This window comes from Triturus cristatus, chromosome 6 (genome assembly GCF_964204655.1).
Source record: "Triturus cristatus chromosome 6, aTriCri1.1, whole genome shotgun sequence".
Lineage (NCBI taxonomy): Eukaryota > Metazoa > Chordata > Amphibia > Caudata > Salamandridae > Triturus > Triturus cristatus.
The window spans coordinates 1,823,626,688-1,823,646,061 of NC_140589.1; the positions used below are offsets into that span (position 1 = coordinate 1,823,626,688).

The following is a 19,374-nucleotide window of genomic DNA, read 5'->3' on the forward strand; positions in this document are numbered from 1 at the left end:
CAATAGATCTATGGTAGCCAGATGGTTACACTGGGAAGCTTTTTTTGTTTTCCCAACATGAATGTTTAGAAGTCTTGTATTACACACAACATCTCATAAGAAAAGATTCAATTGAAAGAAACATGGATGAATTGCACGATTAAGATGTTCAACCAAAAATCACAAAAGTGAAATGCATCACAGTAAGGTGCGCTAACCAACATTATGGCGTACTCAATATAAACAATGTCACATGTGGCTGTTTAAATCGCGGCCAAGTGACCCCAAGTCAACTGGGGTCACTTGGTTTGATGAACGTACCAGTAGTCATTGCCTGGTTAGAAGAAATGCAGGCCATAGTCACTGTGTGGGCTGGAGTCTTGTCAGAGAAGCCAGCTCCAAGGGCAGCCTACAGAAAGATGTTAAAGCAAGACAGGATTACAATGTGTTTCACAGATTCACAAAAAGCATCCTACTCCTCTGCCTTGGTAAGCCTGGACTATTCTGTAGAAAGTCAGGTAACTATCATTGTAGTTTAAATGTGAGATCTATGGCATCGCTTGCAGAAACTGGGCACTTACAAGTTAATTAAAAAATATTTTACAGTGGAAGTAAAAAAATAGGTCTGCGCAGAATGAAAATAAAAGATTAAGTGTCGGATGTTTAAAAGCCTGTTTGCACTCTTATTCACAAAATCAGAGTCTATGACAGTAAAAAGATGCTTTTTCATTTTCTCAAATACTTGTTTCACTATACTTTTTACCAACAATTGAGGTAAAAAGTACAACACATTTAACAAGACCTGAAAACAGAAGAAATGAAGGAGCAGAAGGAGGTTAGGCTATAGGTACTATATAAAACACAAATCATTGCAAAAAATCCCAACAAAATTCATGAACATATCCCAGTAAAAGCACATGAAAAAAAAAAAAAAAAAAAGGATGCCAGTGTGACAAAATGGTTTCAAAACAGAACTACAACTTGCTGGTTTCAAAACAAATTCTCATACAACACTTGCTCTATATAAAAGTACTTCTGCAATATACCAGAATAATTCAAGTGGCAGCTTCTCCAAAACTCATAAAATCCACAGTTGAAGAGAAGTGCTGCAATCTGTTCTTCTGTTTCCATAAACTACACCTGTTTTTCTTGACAGTAACCATTTTGAAGCAGAACTGAGCTATAGTAATAATATGACAGCACTGATCTATGGTTCAATGTTTTCCTATACTGGGGACTTTCTTTGTGCCCGGGGATTAAAGGAAGGAGCTGCATAAATGTTGAATGGGTCACATAGCTCTCAACATTCTACCTACTTATTGCTCTTCTAGACGCATGTGCTGCCTTTCCAAAAGGCAGTCCAAGTAAAAACCCAAGACGTCTATGAGCCACAATTGCATCTTTAATGCTCATGTCCCCACAGGTCACAGAAAAGAACAGTTCCATTGGAATGATGAATCTTAAAATATATGACCAACTACACAAAAGAACACCGATCTGTCGAAGGAGACTTGAGAGGGTTTGGGTTAGAGTGAGAACTTGACTGTCAACAAAAAAAGGCCTACAAGCAATGAGTACCTATGACAGTCATACATGGGTTCAATAGAAATAGATTAACGTTATCAGAAGATGGGATCATATCAGCCAGTCAGTCAAACCACTTTATTAGATTATTTAAAATCATAAAAGTACAATACAATAAAGTCTTATTATCATTAAATACTGTGAGAAAGTGCCATCTTTCTTGCATGGTATGCCCCCCTTTTTGCTGAATTGCTGAATGTACTTTGACTGAGTGTGCCCTGGACTCCTGCCAATCAGGTGCCCAGGGCCAATGTTCCTTCCCTAAAAACCTCAAACCCAAATTGGCAAACCCTCGCCACATGTCAGCCCATGGTAAATGGTACCCTAGGTACCCAGGGCCTTGTGACCAGGGAAGGCCTCTAAGGGCTGCAGCACTCCTTGTGCCACCCTTAAAGGTCCTGTACCCTAACACACACACACTGCCCTTGCAGGCTGAGTGTCTGGGTACAAGACAAAACAAAGAGCCGACATGGCACACATCCCTGTGTGCCATGCCCACCACTTACACTGCCCTGGCATACATCAGTCACCCCTCTGGGTGCCCTATGCCAGTGGTGTGGGCACAGGAGCATGAGCCCTGTGCCCCTACAATATCCAAGTCCATTCCTGGGCACTGTAATTGCAGTGCTGCCATTTAAGAGTACATGGTGCTGAGAGCTCGTCAAACACGAACTCCACAGCACCATAATGGCAACACTGAGGACTGAAGTTTGGTATCAAACTTCTCAGCACATTAAACCTGCACTGATGTCTGTGTGGGATTTAATGTACGAAGCACCACAGAGGGCATCTTAGAGATGCCCCCTGAAACCTAACCGACAATCCACGTCTGGTCTGGGAGGCTGCCACAGAGCAGACATGTTGCTGGACCCCTGGGTAGGAGAGCCCCTGCTCTCCTGGGCCTGCAACAATGCACATCCTGGGCGAGGTGCTAGGTCTCCTCCCACAGGATGGACAGGGGGAAGCTTCAAAGACATGCCACCTCTGGGTGCTTCCCAGGCCTCTTGCAGCCCCCACTCTGGCAGGAAGCCTGGCCGGAAACCCCAAATAAGGACAGGGGATGGGACCCTACCCAATCACGACTAGGCTACTGCCCCCGTCCCACAGGAGAGTGGCAGAATAGGGGGGGGGTGTACCCACCCCAGGACAGGGACCCATTGGTCCCTGCCCTTTACCTACCTATAACGCCCCTAAATCTAGTATTTAGGTGCACCCTGAACCTTCCTTCCCCAGATTCCAAAATACAAACAAGAGCAAGAAGAACGAAGACCTGCCGTGCAGCTGCTAAGAAGAGGAAGACGCCAACTGCTTTGGCCCCAGCCCTACCGGCCTGTCGACCCTCGAACCTGCTCCTGCTACATCCCGGCACCTTGTGTGGCCAGCAACCTCACAAACCCCGGAGGACCTGGCTACCTTTTAGCTCTAAGCACCTGGGACTCCCATGAGCAGAGGCTATGCTCAAAATCAGCTTCTAATCCCAGGCATCAGCCCGGAACCGCGAACCCTGCGTACACTGCACCCGCCAAGCCTGGCCTGTGCCGGAGTTAACAAAGACCATGAGGACGACCCCCCGGCGACTGTGACCCCAAGTCCAGCACCCAAGGACTTCCCTCGACGCTCCCGACGACGCCTGCAGCCTCAGAACCAGGTACCCCCCCAACCGCGATCAACAGAGGGTAAGATTTCCCGACACCAAAAGGCACCCCTGCACCCGGAGCCCTGCGGCCCCCTGTGCCCAACTCCTGGGTACCTACCTATCCTCCAACTATCCAACTATCCAACTTACCTCTCGAAGTGGTGGTGGCACCTGAAGAATCTTCGTCCCAGAGCTTGCAGCCTTTTTCTAACCAGGAGCTTTCCCACTGAAATCAATTGAGCGCCCTAAGGCTCAAAAGCACCCTGCACCCAGCCGCCGGAGTGGCCCTGGCAGTGTAACCTCTGCACCCATCTACTTCCCCATTTCCCCCGAGCAAGTGACCAGGAGCCCAGCTCCCACAGCCGCATGGCCTGCTAGTCAGCAACCAACAACCAAGGCCCCCCTGCCTCCCATAGGATAACATTGGGCCTAACTCACTCTGCACCCGGCTTCCCCTGTGCCGCTGAGGGTGTAACAACTGTACCTACCTGACCCTGGGAGACCAGAGTCTGTACCCAGAACCTTAAATCTGCCAGTCGAGTACTTACCCAAAAGCCGATAACTCAATTTTCTCCATGGGTAACATTGACTGGTTTCTTCTGAAATTTCTTCTGTGGAGTTTCTAAATCTTAAAATATTCACCAAAAATCAGCCGAGTAACGAAAACGGAAATACTCACCTGCTTTTAGGAGAGATCCCAGTGCTGGATCGTGGTGCCCAGCACTGACCCAGAAAAATATTCACAACCATACTTACCAGTAACCCAATTTTCTTCCATAGGAAACCATTGACAGTTTTTCTGTGAAATTTCTTCTAAGTGTCGATTTTTGCAAACTTTAAATATTCTTTAAAAATCGTGCTAACTGTGAAAGCGTAATTACTTGCCTGTTTTAGATAGAGATCCCAGTACTGAGTCTAGGAGCCCAGTACTGGATTACAAAAGTAACGAGAACCTACTTTACCTGCAACTTGAATTTTCTTCCATAGGGAATCATTGACTGTTTTTCTATGACATTTCTTCTGTGCCAATTTTTAAAATAGCTAAATATTGCCTAAAAATCACAACAGTAACTAAGTCGACTTTTATCACTTGTTTCTAAGAACTATCCCAGGACTGAATGTAGGATCCAGTCCTGGAGTTACAAAAGTAATCCTGAAAGTAATCTATTACAAATAACTTAAAACTTCCATTGAGCTCAATGCATTGTGTTTGAAATTGTGTTGCCTATCGCAACAACCTGTAACCAGTATTTACAAAAGTCAATTACATATTGCAAAAGTATTTACCTAAAGCATCTCATTCTGAGAAAGTATATTTTAATACCTATTGTTGGTTCTAAAATAAAACAGACTTTTTTTTATATAAACCATTGGCCTAGAGTTCAGTTATTGAGTGTGTGAGACCATTTGCTGACTGAGTGTGTACAACCAATGCTTTACACTGTCCTCTGATACTGCCTTACTGCTCGACCAAGCTACCACTTTAGAGAGTAAGGTTATATCTAACTTTAGCCTCTGCCAAACCTCTGGGGACTGTGGACTCTGCACACACTGTACCTATTTGGGAACAGTATATACCGTGCCACTTTCTCACAAATACATATCAGCGATGTTAAAAAAGGAATAAAAACATCTGCATCAGTTATATAATTCATCAGGACTAAAAGAAATGTCAGATAAAAAGAACATTTCATTGAGGTTTAAAATAGAGGATTTCATACATCATTAAGCGCAGGATAGGCGTACAGCTGCGACAAGAAAACTAGCAATATTAAAAATGTTTTGTGTATTATCAAGCATTTGAAGATGAAATAATGCTGGTCTGACCTGTAAAAAACCCTTTCCCCTCAATAGAGGGACTAAAAACCTCCTGCAAATGTCATTGTAATAGTCACAAAACATCATAAAGTGCAGTGTGTCCTGTGGTGAGAAGTTATCGCACTGACACGGGCCTATAGCCTCTGGTTTACACCACCCAGGCAGGTTACCCAGCGAGAAATGAATTAAATTGAAACGGAACCTGGTCAGGAGCCAGCGATGGAAAGGCTTGGTCACCATTCTCAGATAAGGCTCAATTAATAGAGAAGATTTTATCAAATAATGAGCCCTGACCGAGGGATTTTGTAGCTCCAGCTCTTATCATTCCATCATCAGTATGTTCAAAAATTGAGATTTAACCCGTTTCACATCTTTTTTAATCCCTTCCGGAACGTTAAAAAGTTTGGGACGCCCCAGTTTAAGAAACATAAGCTTAACGTAGGACTACCACGGAATGCTGCTGGGTTTATCCAGGGAAAGACAATCCCGCAAAATCTGATGATTCAGGGTTATATCGGGATTAAGCCAGGTTTTAAGCCAGCAGACCAACGGGGCTATTCTCAGCAAATCAGTCACATACCCCAGCCCCAGTTCCTAATGGAGAGCAAAAGTTGGGGTTGATTGGGGTACGCACAGAAGGGTATGTAAAAATCTGTTTTCAGCCATCTGCACCCCTGCCAGCTGTTTAGAACCCCAAATGGCTGAGCCATGCGTAGCAATAGCCAGGCATTTGGATCTGTAAATATTAAGAATAGCTTCAAAAGGCCTAGCCCCCAAGCACTGTGAAAACCCTAGTAGAGCAGTCATTGATCTAACTACTACATTTTTTTCAGCTTTGTGTTGGGGGACCCAAGAGCATCTATCATCGAATAGGACCCCCAAATATGTAAAAGAGGTCACCCTGGACACCTCGGCTCCATTACAGAAAAAACATTTTACTTTTCTGTTTCTTTGGCCCATTGTCATGACATGTGATTTCGAGATGTTCACTATCAAGTCCAAGGATTTTATATAGGCCCGAAGGCATCCAGAAGCCTCTGGAGGCCTATAGCAGTACGGGATAATAACACCGCGTCATCCGCGTATAGGAGAACCGGAATAGTCCTTTCTCCTACACACGGAATGTCCAAGCTTGCCTGATCTAAGGTTTTATCTAATGCATTAATATAAAGGGTAAGAAGTAGTGGCGCCAGTATACATCCCTGGCGGACGCCTCTACCCGATTTAAAGTGCCTTGTGCATTTGCCTTCCTGAGTAACCCTGACTTGCTGAAAGATCCCGCTGTAGCTCTGCTAAAAAGTAAACTAGGCAAGGATCAATGCCCATGTCAAGCAGAATAGACCACAGCTTTGATCCGTTAACCAGATTGAACGCTGAGGTGAGGTCCATAAAGGCCATCTGCAAAGAACCTTCTTCGGCTATGGTATATTTGCCTATTAATAAGTATAAATTAAGGAACTGATCCATAGTGCTTCTGCCTTGTCTAAAACCGTACTGTAGATTGGATAAAACCTTGTTGTCATTCACCCAGTCCGTGACTTTAGCCTGGATCACTTTGACTAGTATTTTAACTGCAGAATAAATCAATGATATTTGTCTATAACACCATGGATGCCCTCTCTGTCCCTTTTTAAAAACTGGTATGATTGTTGACAGGACACCCCTGAGGCATTAAAAACGTTTGTTAATATCTTAGCCCAAAATTTAGGATCACATTTATACAGATCTGCAGGGACACAGTCAGGGCCAGGTGCTTTATTACAAGATGTCTCTATTATCGCCCTTTCAATATCCTCCTCTTTAAAAACCAACAAGGGTAAGTCACAATAAGTATCTATACAAGGGAAGGGGTCCGGAACCACACTAGATCCATAAATTGCCTCAAAGTGAGCAAGCCCATGCACCTCTGTGATGTTACTTTCCAGGGCATCATTCTCTATGTCAGAAAAAAAGGGTTCATTAACAATAGCCCAGAATCTCGAGCTGTCCTTCAGGACTTCAGACATAAGTGCGTTCTAGGCCTCTTCTTTAATCTCATTTTTCCGTGTATGTACCGCTAGCATGTACTGCTTCCTTAAACTGACTGTTCCCTGTCTCGAGGTATATTTTTCAGGGCTTGTACTAGGTTTCGGTGGGCCCTTGAACAGTTGTTATCAAACCACCTTTCACCTGTATTTAATCTGGGTTTAGTTATAACAGTCAGATCAGATGCTACCTGGCCACAAATACCTTCAAAAGGCTCTAAGGACCTCTGCCCTTGGGGTGGTATAATCTACGCATTTTGCGATGTTTTCTTTGGCCTTCTCACATAAATCTGCAAAGAAAAATTCAGGTATTACCTTGGACTATTTGAGCCTCCTCCCCTGATCACTTGTTGCCACACAGTTAGCTCCCAGATTCTTAACTGCTGTTCCCAGAAGACCACAATCTTTGTCTAGCCCTAAAATGACTGGGTTGTGATCACTAAAGAGAGACAACCTGGCATGATAGAACACTACCTTAGCTAGCATCGTGGAGGACAAAACTATATAGTCAATAACAGTGTCCCTCTCCTTGGCCTTAAACGTGGGAAACTGCTCAAAACGATCATTAAAGCTAGGTTCGAAGAGGTCCGCTCCAGCCAAAAGGTCCTCCAGAGACTCCCCCTGTTGCGTGTGCTCAATGTGAGGTGTCAGTGAGTGGGCAGGCCCTAAGTGATCATCGACATGACAATTCAAATTACACAAATGAATATTAAAATCACCCATAAGTATAGTATAATAAAAAGTGGATTGCTTCAGCCTATAATTTTCTAAAAAACATTTCAAATAACAAATGTTGATTCATAAAGTCACTTTCCCCAGAGTTATAAAAATTAACTAATAATAATTTGGAATAGTTAGAAGTGCCTAATTCTACTATCAAACAGTTATGGGAACTCGCCTCCCACCTCTTTGTACACACTTTTAGCTTTAATGAAAAAAGGAGCACTAGGCCCCCCTTTGCGCCCTGCCAGCCGGGGCAGGACGTGCAGGTGAGCAATAAGTTTTAAACACATCCAGCCAAAAGTTGCTCGCCCTATCCCACGTTTCCTGGAGGCCAATAACGTCATATTGTTTTATAAAATTCAGCCAACTTGGAACATCTCTTAGTTCTAAGACCCGCAATGTTCCAGCTGATGATCATACAATTGGGGGCAGTTTCTATATCTATGGCCTGATCGTTGTGGCTGGGTTCAGGTAAACAATCATTGGGTGTCTCCAGTCAATCATTCTCATCTAGCTGGGACAGTGGGAGAAATCTATTTGATAGAGCTAAACCAGCTCCTTCAAGCCCTGTTTGCATGGATAATGTTTGTGGGGCTGCTACATCTCTCCAGCAAGAACTTTCTGGGCGAGACTCAGGGTCTTTAATTTGTGAGGGGCGATTAAAGGTCTGATAAGACCTCTTTGGGTATGCCTCAATCTGAGATCTAAAAGGTGCATTTGAACGTCTTACTGGGGGGATAGAAAAAACCCAGCGGCAAAGCCCCAATACCCCCCTTCTCCAACTCAGAAGCATCCTAAAACAGCCTATCAGCTAAAGTCGGTTTGTTAAAATTAACGATAATGCAATCACCGTCGACTTGTTTGGGACAATTACCAACCCACCCCACCCGTCTAGCCATTATAATGTTACAAGAAATCTCGGCATTGCCAACACAATGTTGATCACACCAATTTTTGGTTTTTTGTAGCAGAGCCAGGGTGGACCCCTGGTCATGATCATCAAGTGGGGGTACCCCTACAAGAATCGCTACCAGAGGGGTGGCTTCTGGGGGGGGGGGGGGATTAAGTCTACAGCAATTGGGTTTTATATTCCTCTATTGTAGGGCTGGAGTCTCACTAGAAGCAAGAGTCGTGCCATTAACTGGCAGGTTTAAAAGGCTCCGGACAGAATGGGTGGGTATTCCCCCCCTACATGGGGGCCCTGGACTACCACAGATCTATCCGGGGATCCAGATTTTGACCTAGCCCGTGATTGAAATTGGGGTTGACTACCCAAGTAATTCTTACCAATATGTGGCCTAGTCTCTAAATGGGCCTTAGGTAGCATATTTAAGCTGGGGGTATCATGCGGAATTTTCAGTTCCGTTAGAAGGGAGTCAATGCACTCGCATTTTTTAAAGATCCCCGCGACACAGGTATTCAAAGTGTTGATTATGTCTTTAGCAATACTATTAAGTATAGATTCCAACCGCGAGCTAAATATGTCCTCCACCAGGTTCCGCAGTATTAGTTGAATATTCTTGCCCATAACATTCCCTTGCATAGAGTTACTCTTTTTCGAGCCTTTGTCCTGTTTATTAGTTTTTCTAGTGGCCCTCTTTTTCCCAGAAGGTAAGGGTTCTTTAGTAGCGCCATCCACGCACCCAGTCTGCACTGCATCGTGGTTCGGTGCTTCTCTCACAGCTATCGGTGTATTTATCAGCACCCTTGGCTTCTGAGTCACAGACTCAGGTATAACATTCCCCTCTCCAGACTCTTGACTCGTACCCAAACCCAGCTCTCTCTCTGCGTTAGCTATCTCCTTGTTTAAAGCTCCCACCGCCGAGGTTAAATAGGAGATGATGGACGCAGACTTTGTGATTTTTGCTTTTAGACACCCCTGGTCTTGACTGCATAATTGTTTCCGCTTACCCATGATTGATGTTAGAGGGATGGCCCAGCCCAACCTCTTCCGGTCTCTGACGGGCTTTGTCTGGGCCCGCCCTTGGCACGGGCTTTGCCCGGGCCCGCCCACGCTGCGGGAGCCGCGAGATGGATTTACGCGTCTCCGGGCACGGGAAAGCGGCGTCGGCCTGGTGCTGAGGCTGCTGGAGATGCAGTCTCCCTATGCTCCCTCCTCCTCCTCGCCGATACTGGTGCCAGTGGTGATTGCTGGCGTCGGTGGCCCCCATGCTGCGGGAGCCGCAAGATAGATTTACGTGCCTCCGGGTGCGGGAAAGCGGTGGCCTGGTGCTGAGGCTGCTGGGGCTTGCAGTCCCCCTATGCTCCCTCCTTGCTGATACTGGTGCCGGTGGTGATTGCTGGCGTCGGCGGCCCCCGCGCTGCAGGAGCCGTGAGATGGATTTACATGCCTCCGGGCGTGGGAAAGCGGCGTCGGCCTGGTGCTGAGGCTGAGGCTGCTGGGGCTTGCAGTCCCCCATGCTCCCTCCTCCTCGCCGATACTGGTGCCGGTGGTGATTGCTGGCGTCGGCACCCCCCCCAGCTATCTTCCTCTGCTTGGACCAGATCAAGACTCTTTGAAATGGTAAAGGAGTAGCTACACTTCTGGATTACAAAGTAAGAATCTATAGCCTATACCCACCACTTTTTCAAAGAAATACAATTTGCTTACTGTCAGGGTCCTCATGGACATCTTGCTGTCACATCTATTCGCCTTTATTAGGTCAAGCAAAATTAAAAGGCTACTACTGTAGCCAAAATAAACTCCTTGCCTTATACTCTAATAACTAACATCCTACTGGCACCACAGGAAAGGAGAGCGAGTAATAGGAGAAGCGGGAGGAAGACAGACCTTTCTTGTACAGGTTAGGTTACTTCTGAAACCTTTAGCAGTCCCAATGAGGACTGTGCAGCCTGCATTGTAGATTAAATATTTTCTACAACCAAACGTTTTGAAGTTGGGACAGTCTTATACATTCAATTTCCCCAAACTAATTCAGCTCTTTGATAAAGACTTTGATTGCCCAATGTGGACACGATGTGAAAGAAACTTTAGGATTTTGAAAGATTACGTAAATTATAATACCTACATGAACCAACCCTCAGGGAAATGTTTCCGATAGAAGACAAACACCACCTTTCTTGATGGTTTTCTCAAATGTTATCCCAAGTGTTTAAAGGACAAAGCCAATCAAAGGTGCACAATCCGACCTGATGCAGTATAATAGATAGGGTTCCAGTAATAGGTTATTTTTGCTCCCCTTAACTTTTTACAGAGAGGGTATTAGAAAGAGCCAAACAGCCATGGCCATTTCTAATCCGCCCACATCATCTCTCATATACATTAGGAGAGAGGAACAAAGAACGAAGGGGCCTGGTTCGGTTTTATAAAGCAGGTGATGGCTAAAAAGCCAATATTCATAAGCTTTTCTCAATTTCGCAGCCAGCCCCACATTGTTCTTTTTTTTTATTTTTTTTTTATTTATGGTTTTTATAGAGCGCAACACTCATCCCATGGGATATCACGGCGCTATATACCAAAGAAACTACTGCTGACGTGTGCTGAGATCATTGAGGGTTGGGGAAGAGATAGGTTTTTAATTTTCTTCGAAACTGGAGATAGTTAGTGGTATGTCTTAGGTCAGAAGGTAGTTCGTTCCATCTTTTTGCTGCTAGATATGAAAAGGAGCGACCACCTGTTCTAACTTTGTAGATACGTTTCGTTTTAGCCAAGGCTGATTGGCAGGAACGTAAGTTCCTGTTGGGTACATAGAATTCAATTTTTCCATGAAGAATTGAGGGGTCGATCTTGTGTAAGGCCCGATAGGCATGGTTAAGCAGCTTAAAAGCAGCCCTCTGACGCATCGGAAGCCAATGAAGTTTGATTAGGCATTCCGATGCTGAGTCGAGATAGCCTTTATTGCAGATGAGTTTAGTCGCCAGATTCTGCAGAACCTGTAGACGGGAGAATAGGTATTCGTTCATCCCTACGAACAGTGCATTGCCATAGTCCAGACGACTAACCAATAGGGCCTGTGTCACTGAACGTCTGCAATCTAGGGGTATCCAGGGAAATATCCTAGCAAGGAGTTTTAGTATGGCAAAGCCCTTGGCAAAAAGGGATCGAACATGGTCTTTCATGGATAGTGTGTCGTCCATGATAATACCTAGGTTCCTAGCATGTTGTTTAGGAATGGGGGCCACTCCCAATGAGGGTGGCCACCAGGTATCATCCCACATACGTTTGGCGCCCCCGAACAAAAGAATCTCTGTTTTGCCTGCATTCAGCTTTAAACAGTGATCGTGCATCCATCGTGCCATTTCAGAGAGACAGTCGTGTAATTTGCTTTTGCAGGTTTCTGGTCTCTCATCCATCGTCACCATCAACTGCGTATCATCCGCATAAGAGCAGATTCCAATACCCCACTTCCTTCCAATGTCAGCAAGAGATATATAGACATTGAAAAGGGTGGGGCTCAGTGAGGCGCCCTGAGGAACCCCGCAGTTGATGGGATTGGGCCTTGAGTGGAATTGGCCCATGTGTACTGCCTGGGTGCGGTTGCTCAGGAAAGAGTGTATCCAGTTCAACGCTGTAGATTGGACTCCTTTATTCTGAAGTATGTTCAGCAGACACTTGTGTGATACCGTGTCAAACGCCGCTGACAGATCCAGCAGTATCAGTGCCCCTGCTCCACCTTGATCGGTGGAGGATCTGATACTGTCTGATACTGCCAGCAGCGTTGTCTCGGTGCTGTTATTGGCTCTAAAGCCGGTCTGGGAAATATCTAGAAGGGAATTACCTTCCAGGCATTTAGTCAGTTGCTTATTTACCAGTTTCTCCAACGCCTTGGAGAGGTAGGGGAGCTGGGAAATTGGTCTATAGTTTTCAGGATTGAAAATATCGGACCCAGCTTTTTTCAATAGTGGGGTCACGGAGGCGTGCTTCCAGACAGCGGGAAAAGTAGCAGTGGTAAGTGATTTGTTAAAGAGTCGAGTGATCACAGGGCAAAGTGTAGACGCGATTTCTGCGAACACAAAGTGAGGACAAGGATCTGAGGGTGATCCTGATTTGACCGTGTTTAAGACTGCTAGAACCTGAGCTTCTGAGAATAGTTCAAAGCTGGTTAGCCGAGGTGTGTTTCCTGGGTCTAGTAAGGCTATAGATGTTTCTGGAGACATCATGATTTTGGATGAGTTATCCGAGTTATTATGGGTGTATTGAGGGGTGAAGGAAGAGTATATTTTCTTAATTTTTTCAGAAAAGAAAGTATTGATACGCTCACAAACCTCAGCCGAGGGAGCGAGGGTTTGTGAAGTGCTAGGTGGTTTACTGAGCTCCTTCACTATCCTAAACAACTCTTTCGCTGAGTTGCTATTTTCTTGGATGCGCTTGGTAAAGTAATCCTTTTTTGTGTTTTTAATGGCAAGAATATACTGCTTTCGTTTGTGAACGTAGGTTAGTCTTGTTTCATTATCTTTAGATTGTCTCCATAAGTGTTCAGTTTTTTGGCATTCCTTTTTAAGGTTTTTTAAATGAGGGGTATACCATTTCTCTGTTGAAGGTTTTTTTCTGGATTCCCGTATTGGGGCTAATTTATTTAAGGTTTGTGATATTTCGACCTCCAGTAGGGCAGCGTCATCGCAAACAGAGGAATTTTCCGATGTTTTGACATTGGCCACTTGGAAGTGTTTCTCAAAGCTGGATTCATTAATTAGCTTCCAGGCTCGTTTGGAAATGTAAGAAACAGCCTTAGATTTCAAAGGTTTAGCGAGAAGGCCCAGTGAAAAGGTAATGAGGGAATGATCTGTCCAGGGCAGAGGTTTAATCTCTCTTATGCTGGTAGATTCAAAGTTAGTGAAGAGTAAATCTAGAGTATGGCCAGCTGTGTGAGTGGGGCCCACTACCCACTGTTTAAGATTGAGAATACCCATGTCGTATTCAAACTGGGAAACGACCGGGGAGTCAGTATTTTCGTAATGGATATTGAAGTCGCCAATTATTAAATAATTTTTGTGTGTCAGACAGAGTGGCGATAGTTGATTCAGTAATTTGGCACCGAGAGTAGCTTGTTCTCCGGGAGGGTTGTAAATAACGGCACCAGCTAAGATAGTGAAACCCTCGTGAAGTACTTTAAAGGGCAAGATCTGATGTTCAATGTGGGCAGTTATGGGTTCCACTAGGCATATTAGTTGTTCCCTGAATATCACAGCAACCCCCCCACCTCTTTTCCCAAGTCTGTCTTGTGAGATGATTTTATAATTGGGGGGGAGGGCATTTGCTAAATCTGGGGCATTAGCTTCGGATAACCAGGTTCCAGTAATGAAAACTAGATCCGGGGTTTTTGCTATAAGTAGATCCCAGATATCCAGGGCATGCTTGGGTAGAGATCTAGCGTTGAAATACAAACAATTCAAAGTCATATGGTTTTTGTCATGATTTGCGTTGTTTCCAGATGAAGTTGGACCCATGCTGGACCAGCGACAGGCAAGGCAAGAAAATGGTCCGTACGAAAGTCCTGGCCCCATTTTAGTACATAGGTGTGATTTTATGCCCTTGCTACTGTCATGGAAGGCTAGCAATTCGCTACGAGAGTAGCGAATGGGTATGGACGCTGCTGGATCCGAACCGACAGGGGGGGTAGCCCCTAGTCCCGGTCCGGGCGCAGACGGGCTTGCCCGCGGACGGGCGCAGACGGGCTTGCCTTTGGCGCGCCTTCGGCGCGCCCGCTGCGCACGTCCGCTGCGCGTTCTGAGCCTAGTTCTCTGGCATGCTAAGCACTTACAAATTAAAATGATTATTATTAACCTCTAAATGCTTCCCAATAAAGAAATAAACTAGAAAAATAATGCAGAACATTTTGAGTTAAGTATATACCTGGCAATCAGAAAACCAAATCATCAATTTTTAGAGAGTGGGGTAAGGCAGTTGCAGTACCGAAAAACTCATGTTAGTCTAGATCTCTAACACTGCACTATCTGCAAATTACTGCCATGAAGCTGTGCCACGAGGTTTCAAATCAGAATATTAATCCAGACCTCCACTTTCAGGTACTGTATCTGAAGCAAAATACAAAGAAAATTCATAGGCATCGCAAGGCAGATATATCCAAGGAAGGAAAGCTTGGGAAGGTGAAGACACACTAACACAACTGCAACACACCCTACAGGATATATTTTTACATTCATAATCTCTGCAGAAGAAATGAGAACTCAGTTTAGCAAATTACAGTCTTTGATTAGTACTGAATGGATGTAGCAGGTGTGTATGTTGCCACAAGGAGGCTCTGCCCACACACTGCCGAGTTGTGAAAAGTAGTTCCCGAGACAAAGCAATCGGTTGGGGGGCAGGATTCTCTCCAACATCCCATGACTAGACCATTTAAATGTACTTTAACTTTGCAAACCTGAAGAACACAGGAAAACAAAGTGTCAGAATTCCTCAATCCTTCCTCCAGCTTTCTAGTTCATTGAAGTTGAACAGAGACCTGTTGGCTTTTCTCAGAGACCGGAGAGGCAAGATGGCGGTCGTGTAGCATCGGCCGGCAGCAGTAGCTCGCAATGAGGATGCGGTCCTAAGCCCCAGAGCGGCACACATAGGGATCAAGGCAGCCCGCTGGTCTTCCGAGGATTAAACGACTGGCTATGATCCTTCTGCTTACCTGCTGCGGTTCAGGAAGACCTTTTCTCCGGGCTCTGGCGCTGGCTGCTAAGGCTGTTGCGGCTCTCGCTCCCTGCTGCCGGCGATCGGCGAATGTCGGTGGGCGGGGCGTACGTGTGAAGCAGCGGAGCAGAGCGGAACTCCGTGTAGAGCTGAAGCACAGGAGCGGAGTGAGAGGCCGCGACCTGGATCTGGGTCTTGGTAATCTTTGCTCTATGACAAGGAGAAGAGGCAGCATGCAGAGTTCGGCTGCAATGGCCCCAAAAACAATTAATTCCAAGACGGCAGCATCTAAGAAGAAAGGAGGGGGTTGAGGGGGCAACGGCAAAGTTGGAGGAAGCAGACCCACGACTGAAACAACAATCGCCCGCTGCAAGGAAACAACAACAGCAGCTGGTCGGTAAGACACGTCAAGTAACTGCTTCAATTGCAGACATGTTTTCAAAGAGCAGTAAGGAGAAAGGGGCACAGGAGGACTCACCGCAAGCGGCAGTTGGGGCAGCACAGGAAGGTGGGGACCATTTTGCATTACCCACTAGTCTAGCTGGCATCGAAGAGAGTGCAGAAGTGGTAGCCGCCCAGAAAATCTCAGAGGAAGTTTTGGAAGAAGTTCCTTAGACCGGTAGCGGGCAAGTGGCTATTTCTACCCTGGCATCTGTCATTTGTGGGGACCCGGCAGCAGGAAGAACACCGAAGGGCCAAGAAACTCTGGACAACAAGACTGGCACCTCTTCTAAGGTAGGCCAATATACCAGCAGTGGTCCTCCCCATGAGAAGGGGGGAGAGCAGCCTGAGTTGGGTGTAGCCCAGGGGACTGGCAGGCATGACCCAGCTTTTAGTGAGGCTATCCCAGGAGGAGTGGTGGGGGGTTTGGCGGAAAAGGTCCCTAGTGAATGTTTCTTCTCGGTGTCTGAGAACGCAGAGTGGTCAGACGAGGACGAACATAGCTCCTTTCTGGAAGGCAGCATGCAGGACACAAAGTGATCAGGAGCTAGTACCCCCTACTACAGCGGTCAGGCCTGCGGCAGGTCCGAAGGGGCAAGATCACTACGAGCTAAGCTGGGATCATTCATCGGCCATGCCATTGCAAGGGAGTCCTAGCACGGAGGCATCTCAGATGTCGCTCCTGCAATTGATACACCAGGAAATTATCTCTCATCAAGAGGAGACTCGCCAAGACAGTAGGAAGTCACAAGCCGCTATGAGTAAAATGCAGGGGGCCGTGAGGAAACTGTCCAAGACTTGTACGACTCTGGGCAACAGAGTTTCGAACTTGGAGGAGAGGGTCGTTTCAACTGAGGCTGAGGCAGCAGCTGCAGTAACTAAAGTGGATGCCCACTGCTCACAAGTGGTAGATATTCAGTGGAAACTCGAGGACATGGAGAATAGACAGACGGAATAATCTCAGGGTCCTTGGGATTCCGGAGGGGGTCGAAGGTTCTGATATCAGAGCGTACACCATCAAGCTATTCGACCGGGCATTCCCAGAGCTCTCTAGCTGGAACTGGCCCTGCGAAATTCAGAGGGTACATCGCACTCCCTTTAAAGCTCAGAAAAACCCGAGGGAAGGGGACAAGCCAAGGGCTATTCTAATCTTTCTTGGCAATTTCGTACTGAGGCAATTAATCGCAGAGAAGGCAAGACCGGATGCAAGGAGGACCAGTGAGGGGGTGTCATTCTTCGTTCGGCCAGATTTCTGCCATGCCACGGTAGAAAGGAGATGGAGACTTCGGCAGCTCATTAAACCCTTCCAGGAAAAAAAAACTACAGGCCTACCTGATAAATCCCGCTTAGTTAAAAGGTTATCAATGAAGGCGGGACCCATTATTTTTCATCTGAGATAAAGGCGAAGGCGTACCTAGACTCTTTGGGCAATTAGGCTTTTGCGGGAAAGAGTACCAGCCGGATATCTTGTTTGTTTAGGGTATTTCCACAGGGTCACAGTATCTTTTTCTCTTTTTCTCAGCGGCTTTCAGGTTTTTCAGGTTGTTTAGGGGGCTGTATGGTGCTGCCATCTCGCTGCATATGTGTGACTATTCCTGGGCGTGATCTTAGGTTACAGTCAATGGTTTTTCTATTACTCATTGCGACAACTGCTTTACATCTCATGCACAGACTAGGTCTGAGCACCTCGTCTGAGGGGGTACAGGGGAGGGTGTGGGGGGGGGGGGGGTCGGGGAGTAGGGGGGGTGAGGAGGGAGTAGGGAGGGGGAACTGGGTGTGGGGGGGAAAAAGAAAAAATGAGATAATCTGGTGTTGTAAGGAGTTTGGCAGTTATGAATCCGGTTGGTTCAGTGTTGCAAGAGCGTTAGCTGGGATAATGTTACAGAATATTCTGAGACAAACCGGGCATACAGCGGCAAGGATGATTAGAAATTTATATAATGCCGAACATTAGAATATGTACAGTCAACGTTTGCGGACTGAATGACTGGAAAAAACGCCAAAAGCTGGATTATTTTGCTAAATATAACGGGATAGATGTACTTTGTTTGCAAGAGACCCACTTGCCGTGGGCCAAACGGAATTTACTTTGCATTAGGGGTTTTGACCCGATAGCCTGCACATCACAGACATCTATAACTAGGGGGGTTGCAATCCTAGGTAGATCTTCTTTAGGGGGGGCGAAGCGGGTTAAAAGCGATAGTTTGGGCAGGTGGGTCATTGCAGAGCTGAGTTTAGGATATACAATTTGTTCGATTTACGGGTCAAATTGCGATGATCCAGAAGTTTTTGACTTCCTGGAAGAAGAGCTAGCGGGCTGGCCAACCCCCATGATAGTTTGCGGTGATCTAAACATATCCACTGGCTGGCATAATGCATTTAAGTACACAGGACGAAAACCCAGGGTGTTTCGGGCTATGTCCCCCCTAATGAGCTCACATGGGCTTAAGGATGTTTGGGGTGAGAAGGAGACAGAGAACCCTGGGTATACGTATTTCTCGCACCCGTTCCAAAAATACTCTAAACTAGATTACTTCTTTATATCGACGTCAGAACTGAATAGAGTTGGTATAAAGAAAATCCCAAGAATAATTTCCGACCACAATCCGCTGATCTTATCTTGTAGAATAGATTCAGTAGAAAAAAGTCATACCAGCTGGACTTTTGAAAGAAGGTTATTATCGGATCAAAGACTTTTAGATCATATTAAAAAATGGACAGGGGAGTTCTTTGACGCAAACCGCTATAGTACATCTAGGAACAGCGTTTGGGAAGCTTTTAAGGCGGCTCTCAGAGGGGAAACCATTAGCTGCTCAGCGAGAATAAGGAAGGCGGACAGGGGAGAGCTAGATAGGCTTATGGATGATTTAGCGAAGGCGGAGGAACTGCACATTAGGGACATTGGTAGCGGTGTAGATGGGACGGACAGCCAAAGAAGGTTGGTGATCATTAAAGCCGAACTTCAAAAATTGGTTACACAGAAGGCAGTAGGGGATTATCAGGCTTCAAGGGCTAAGCGGTATGAGACAGGGGAGCAGGCAGGTAGGGTCCTGGCACTTCGTATCAGACAGGGTAGAACGAGGAACATCAAATCTAGCATACAAGAGGACGGTAAGAATTACTCGGAGTCAAAGGAAATTTTAATGGTTTTTAAAAATTTCTAGCAAAAACTGTACGATGAAGAGATCCGTCAAGGACAACAAATGGTCGAGAATGGCAATAGGGGCCCAATGCTGGATGATCTATCTAGAGAAGCGCTAGATAGGAACATGACTGGAAGCGAGATTCAGGCTGCCCTACGGGAACTTGCTGCCGGTAAGGCAGCAGGCCCCGACGGAATCCCCCTGGAAGTCTACAAAAGCATTGAATCTGAGATAGTCCCTATCTTGCTGGATCTCTTTAATGGTATCTGTGTACTGGGGACATTGCAGATTCTTGGAAAGAGACCAATATAATTATCTTTCACAAGAAGGATAAACCTAAGGAGAACCCAGGTTCTTACCGGCCTATCTCGCTCATCAATGCAGATACTAAACTGTACTCGAAAATATGGGCCAAAAGGCTGGGGA

At 45.9% G+C, this 19,374-nt stretch overlaps 1 protein-coding gene across 2 annotated transcripts in view; it reads right to left on the minus strand.

The window, feature by feature from the left end:
* Window positions 1-19,374, minus strand: part of HADHB (hydroxyacyl-CoA dehydrogenase trifunctional multienzyme complex subunit beta) — a 341,378-nt gene that overhangs the window by 66,267 nt on the left and 255,737 nt on the right. For both annotated transcript variants that reach the window (XM_085613199.1, XM_085613198.1), the window contains exon 7: window positions 301-388. In XM_085613199.1, coding sequence (XP_085469325.1) covers window positions 301-388 — 88 coding nt within the window. The remainder of the gene's footprint in view (window positions 1-300; window positions 389-19,374) is intronic.